This window comes from Myotis brandtii, unplaced genomic scaffold, assembly GCF_000412655.1.
Source record: "Myotis brandtii unplaced genomic scaffold, ASM41265v1 scaffold4, whole genome shotgun sequence".
Lineage (NCBI taxonomy): Eukaryota > Metazoa > Chordata > Mammalia > Chiroptera > Vespertilionidae > Myotis > Myotis brandtii.
The window spans coordinates 5,467,472-5,474,067 of NW_005365371.1; the positions used below are offsets into that span (position 1 = coordinate 5,467,472).

The 6,596-nt window shown below is 54.7% G+C and overlaps 1 protein-coding gene across 1 annotated transcript in view; it reads left to right on the plus strand.

Annotated features, from left to right (window-relative positions):
* XXYLT1 (xyloside xylosyltransferase 1) overlaps positions 1–5,859 on the plus strand; it is a 140,100-nt gene extending 134,241 nt beyond the window's left edge. The window contains exons 5-6 of the mRNA XM_005873227.2: positions 4,284–4,680; positions 5,077–5,859. Coding sequence (XP_005873289.1) covers positions 4,284–4,680 — 397 coding nt within the window. The 3' untranslated portion in view covers positions 5,077–5,859. The remainder of the gene's footprint in view (positions 1–4,283; positions 4,681–5,076) is intronic.
* The last annotated feature ends 737 nt before the right edge of the window (positions 5,860–6,596 follow it).

Here is a 6,596-nt window from a genome sequence, read left to right on the forward strand (position 1 = left end):
TTTTATTTCTTCTTCTTGTCTGATTGCTATGGCTAGCACTTCCAGTACTATATCGAACAGGAGTGGTGAAAGTGGGCATCCCTGTTTTTAATGATTATTAACTAGGACATACTTAATGTAAAACATTTAGAAAATCCACCCTTATAACTGGAAGATGGGCTTGAAGATTTTTCATGTGTATTTTCCCAGTAAGCCTCATTGACTTCTGGGCAGACTTAGCGTTTACAAGGGGACGGGGCTTGTTTCACAGTTGAAGTTATTTCTAAAGGGAAAGAAAACTTTCCCCCTCTAGTGTGGTCTGCAGGTGACCATGAGGGATGGAACAGACCTGCACAAGCCCAGGTCCAGATGATGAGGTAGGGCAACATGACTGGGTTGTGGGTGTGGGAGGTTGATCAGAGAGGCTTCTGGAAGCTCCAGGACTCAGAACCAGAAACCGTATCCATATAGAGGTCTCCTGCAGCCTCAGCATGTCACAGCAGAGCCCTGTGAGTATGTACGGTAGCTCCAGGCCCTGGGGAGAAGACAAAGGTCTGGGCACCCTTTGACCTGCCTCAGAGTGGTTCTCGGGTCTGAGCCCCGAGGCTGTGAAACGTCAGTGGCAGTGGCATCATCTGATGGCTTGGGCCCCAGTGCCCTGGCCTTGGGGTGTGCCAGCGAAATCAGAGAAAGGATTGAAATCTAAGTACTACTCCTTGGAATGTGAGCTTGTGGAATCTGAGGGAAAGATGAAAGAGACCTGGAGATCAGGAGCCCTGGGTTCAAGTTGGGGCCTTGCCTCTGATGCACTGTCCCTCCCCGAGTCAGGCCCTGCCCCTGACCCACTGAGCCCCTCTGTCCCTCCCTGAGTCAGGCCCTGCCCGTGACCCACTGAGCCCCTCTGTCCTCCCCGAGTCAGGCCCTGCCCCTGACCCACTGAGCCCCTCTGTCCCTCCCCATACAGAGGTCTCTGAGGTGGGCCCTGCCCCTGACCCACTGAGCCCCTCTGTCCTCCCCAAGTTGGGCCCTGCCCGTGACCCACTGAGCCCCTCTGTCCTCCCCGAGTCAGGCCCTGCCCCTGATGCACTGAGCCCCTGTGTCCTCCCCGTTCGGATGCTGGCAGTGAGGGTGCTGTGCCGCAGGAGCAGAGCTGAGGTAGAGGCAGTAAGAGGGCTTTGCAACCCTGGCCTTGCTGCGGCAGGTGAGGAGTCTGTGGTCCCATCCCTCCTCGTCCCTGTGTCATTCTCTCTGCCTCACGGCTGTCACAACTCCTCCACAAGAACCAGCCGACATGGCGGCCAGAGAACCCCGCCATTCCTCTAAGTAGCTGCTGTTTTTGTGGGTTCATGTTGGGGTAGCGGGAATGCTTTGAACAAGGGCAGCCTGGACATAATCCTGTGCTTAGAGACTTGTCGGTTTATCTTCAGGCGGTGTTTCTGCTTCAGCAGACACCCTGAGCGGCTTGCATTTCTAATTTCCTGTCCCTTCTTTGCTTCGCCTTACAAATCATAACGTGCCGATGCCCCAGACCTGTTTCCCTCTGGCTCTTTGTTATAAAATGCCTCTTGGTCCTGATCGAGTGGCCGTGCCAGGCATTCTGTTCCCAAGGAGGCACCTGGCTATGGTCCCCGCCTGAAAGGATGTTCTGTCCTCTCTCTCTGCCTCAGGCCCCCTCTCCTGGGCCCATTAAGTTCCGTGTCAGATCACCCTTGCGTGGGCAGGGAAGATGGGGGAGCTTCCCTGCTGAGGTTGGTAAGGTGCCCGGAGCTGCGGTGGCCTCCCTGCACCCCAGCTTGTGCAGGAGTGAACACCCTTCTGAACCAGCTGAGCACCCTCTCGGGGGCCCCCGCCTCTCTCTACCCAGATGGACCCCGCAGTGGGGGGCTGTGTGCCCGTGAACCTGCAGCTCTCTGCAGCTGCTGCTCTGTGTCCTGACGGCTCCCTGCCCGGGTTCCCGCCCACGTTGAAGGCTGCGCAGCCTGGGCCGCACCGACCTTCCCTCATTCCTTGTCAGGCATGGTTTTGTTCCCGAAGCCCTGCCGTTCGGGCGCTGTACGAGGTGGTCCTGGGAGACCTCACAGACCCAGGGGAGGCTGACGCACCCCACACCACATCCCACTGGTTCTCTGGGGAGGAAGGAGATGAAACCTGGGCTCGATGTCTTGTGAGGTGTCCAGGGGTTCCTCAGGCACCCCTCTGCCTCCACCGTCCTTGCAACCCTCTCCTCCTGTGAACGCTTCTGCTCTCACCCCCTGGCGTGGTCCAGCCCCTGGCTGGAGGGTTCCTCCTCTGCTGTGGTGGCCCACGTCTGTTTGGTAGAATTTTAGCTGGTTTGCAACCTGGAGCTGACACGAACCATTTGGAAGAAATATGGTAAGATGAGCAAACAGTTGCCGGGCTGCTTGGCAAGTCCCTCTGCGATCCCATCTGTGCAGGCTTCAGTGGCTAGAAAGGCTCCCGCAGCTCAGTTGGCTTGGGAAGCTTGTTTTTGCCAAGGATTTTATCACCAAGCAGGCGCCAGAGCGCGGTTCCACTCATAGTCCATTCTGGCGAAGCTCAAACAATGAACCTATGTGTTCTGCGTGTGAGAATGTCCGAAGGGAATGCCTTTTTCCTCACCAGGATCAAACTCCCGGCGCCCTTTGTGATATGCGAGACCTCAAGGAAGGCCTCTCCATTCCCAGACTCGGAAAAATGTGTTAGAACAAGAAAACGGCCCGCTCTGGCCCACCGGGGCCAGGTCTCCGGTTTTCCTTCCACTGAGCCATACACTTCACCACACAGATCCTACCCTGTGACTGATCGGGGAAACTGTTGCTATGGGAGGCCAGCGGGGGGCATTTCCAGGCTGGGAGCAGAGAAAGGGGAGGCAAGGGGTTTGGGCAGGATGCCTTCCCCACGCTAAGGATTCTCTAGGGAGGTAAAAACAGGTGAGATGTGGTGTGATGCTGAACACTCCCCTGCCCCATTCCTGCCCCTTGCCCACAACAAAGGGCCCTCCGTCCTTCCTCCAAACCACTGACCCCTCTGCTAAGACTGCGAGTCCGTCTGGGATGTGGAGCCTGGACTCGCCCCTCCTGCTGCCCACCCTCGCAGTGCACAGGGGCTTGAGATTGGGGAGGTTGGAGAACAGAATAGCCAGTACCCTGACCATGTCACCCCGGGGCAGTTCCCTTCTCCAGATGGAAGCCTTTGGATAGAGGGCCTAGCAGGGTCTCCTGGCTCTGACATCCCCTGAACTATGGGTCTAGACTGGATTTCTAAATCTGCCTGGAGGGAAATTGAAATTGAGGTGACAGTCCCTCTAAAGTCGTGGCTGACTTTCACCTAAACCATGGGTAGGAGTCCTGAGCTGCTTCAAGCCTCCACCTCTCGCGCAGCCTGATAGGCTTGGAGCCCTAAAGAATGAGGCTGGTTCTAAAGTAGAAATGATTTTGTTTCAGGCTGTGCGTAGCTTCCTACGTCTTTACCAGATCAGCACTCAGAATCGTCTCCCCTTCCTTCTCTCTCCTCTCCTTTTCGAGATCACAGACAAAGACTAGAGTGTAGAAAGTTCCACCTGCATTGTTACTATCTTAAGAAGTGGACTCTGGAGCCAGATGCCTGGGTTTAGCCCCTACTTTATAAAAAAATATATATTTTTTATTGATTTCAGAGAGAGGAAGGGAGAGGGAGAGATAAATAGAAACATCAATGATGAGAGAGAATCGTTGATCAGCTGCCCCGTGCATGCCCCCTATTGGGGATCGAGCCCACAACCTGGGCAAGTGCTCTGACCAGGAATCAAACCATGACCTCCTGGTTCATGGGTCGATGCTCAACCACTGAGCCACACTAGCTGGGCTAGTCCCTGCTTTTGCTGCTTACTAATTGTGTGACTTTGGGCAAGTTACCGAGCCTCTCTGTTCCTCAGTTTCCCAGCTGTGAAGTGACTGTCATCTCGCAGAGCACCCAACTCTGGGGTGTGGTGAGGAGGGACAGGCCCCTCCGGGGCAGTGCTGCTGCATCCCGCGTCCATGCAGATGTGAGTGTGGCAGCAGCGATGCCGTCCTGTGGAAGTGGAGGATGGTGGGAAGAACCCGAGGCTTGGCGTCAGGAGACTGGGTCCAGGTCCCAGCTCTGCCACTTGCCTGTGCGAGGGTACAGATTCTGAACCTCGGAAGGCCTCAGTTTTCATAGCTAGAGAACTGGGGGTTAAAACCCTATCTCCCGCCAGGGTGGTGGTGCAGACCCAGGGGAGCGGTGCTGGCAAACGGCTTCACCCCCACAAACCGGACTAAGTCTGTTCTCTTTCCCCTTCCCAGGCACACATTCTGGCAGTTCCGCCATGAGAACCCCAAGACCCGGGTTGGGGGCCCACCGCCCGAGGGGCTCCCTGGCTTCAACAGTGGGGTGATGCTGCTGAACCTGGAGGCCATGCGCCAGTCCCCACTCTACGGCCGCCTGCTGGAGCCAGCACAGGTGCAGCAGCTGGCCGACAAGTACCACTTCCGAGGCCACCTCGGGGACCAGGACTTCTTCACCATGATCGGCATGGAGCACCCCGAGCTCTTCCACGTGCTGGACTGCACCTGGAACCGGCAGCTCTGCACCTGGTGGAGGGACCACGGCTACAGCGACGTCTTCGAGGCCTACTTCCGGTGCGAGGGCCACGTCAGGATCTACCACGGGAACTGCAACACCCCTATCCCAGAGGTCTAGGTACATGCTCCCCCGCCTTGTTCTCCGGATCTGGGGGAAGGGGAGGAGCGGGTGCCTCTGGGACAGGCCCCCGGGTGGTGTCTGAACCCCTTGAGAGACACTGCGGGGAGGTCCTCTGTGATCAGGTGCTGCAGCTCTCCCACCCGTGGGCCACTGTCCTGAGGCCACCCAGCGGGAGTGGCCTGCACATTGCTGGTGCTTGGGGACTTTTCCCTCCGGGGGACAGGCATCAGGAAAGGCAAGCGCGGAGACATCTTCCCAGGGGCTAGGGGGCCAGTGTTGGAAGAGAAGGAAGGGAAGAAAACCATGCCCTTTGCCTTCAGCCCCCAGAGAATGGAAATCCTTTTAAGAACAGGCCTTTCTTGGACAAAATATAAATTGATTTTAAATTGACAGGCTTCCATTTTGAGAGAAAGAACAAACAACTTCTGCAGCTCCCAGTGAGCTCTGAGCCAGTGAGCCAGAGCTGGCCCGGATTTTAAGCATTCAAACGGAGGCGACCTCCCCCGTGTGCCCCCAGGAGGCTGCGCTCACGCCCAGGATGCTCACGTTGCCTGCTGCAGGGGTGAAGACCGCCGCCTCTTTGGGGAGGGCCTTCAGTGCCAGCGGTGGCCCACATCCCAAAGCCGGTCTCCTTACATGGCCTTCGCAGCTCTCACCTCCCAGCTGCGTCACAGACCTCTGTATCCCCTATTCGGCTGGGCCAGCTCCAGGGGACGAGACTGTGCTCAGAAATCAAATCCGTCATCAAAGAACCGAGGTCGGCCACCCCCGAGGGCATGCAATGGGGTTGTCTGGGCTGGGAAGACTCATTCCAACGAGGAGCCCAGCCGTGCTCGCGTGTGACCATGTGGCTCGGACGGGCTGGTGCTCTGAGGCCTGTAAGCATTCCAGTCTCTGTTTAAAAAACCCTCCTCCAGACTTTCTCACTGCACAGGTCGGACCTGCCCCTTAGAAGCATTCAGGCTGTTTTTAAAGTCCTTCTTTTAGTGAGTTCTCCTGCAGGTGAGCTGCACACAGGAAGCTCCTCCGGGCCCACTGCGTAGAGTCCAGCTGAAGTCCTTGGGGAAGACATGTTGCTGGATTTTCATCTTATTTTATTTCAGGTTCATTTACTTTTTTATTTCCTTTCATCGTGAGTGAGAATAGCTAATAAATAATCTTCAAGAACACAGTTTATTTATGTTGTTTGTGCTGTGCTCGCAGTTTTCCGTTACACGAAGGTCCTGTATTGAAATCGAGAGACATCCGTGTGGCTCGGACTCCCTTCTGCAGGACTGAGCTGAGTGAGAGGTCCCTGAGGGCTAAGGGAGAGCTTGTCTGGGAGGGGGTGGGAGGGTGGTAGTGTTACATCGAGAATCATTTTATTCTGGATGTCGGCAGGCCCTTCTGCTCCTGGGGACAAAAACCACCGCATCCTTTCTCACTCTCCTTCCCCCAAACTATCCCTTGACATCATCCCCTGATGAAGTGGAGCACATTTCTCTCCTAACTCAGCTCCGACAGAATCGGTCTGTTCCCTGAGGTGCTTGGTTTCCTATTTATAGCTTTCAGTCATCGAATGCCTGCCGTGTACCAAGCATTGCATTGGGGATTTATATACACCATCAATAATACCCATGAGTACCTCACGAAGGTAATTAAAATTCTAAATTTACTGTAAGAAAATAATGAGTGCTGTGGACAGAGAGTCATTGTCACAGCTTTTTTCTATAATAGAAAACATTGGGACCAAGTTAAAATGTTGACTAGGGAGGAGATAAATAATGTATGTTACATCCATATAATGGAATACTTAGGCATTAAAAATCATATTTTTGAAGAGTATTTAATGTACTGGAAAATGTTTACAATATGCTATTAAGTAAAGAATAGAAAATATAGATGCTATGTACAGTATGTTCCTAATTTTATTT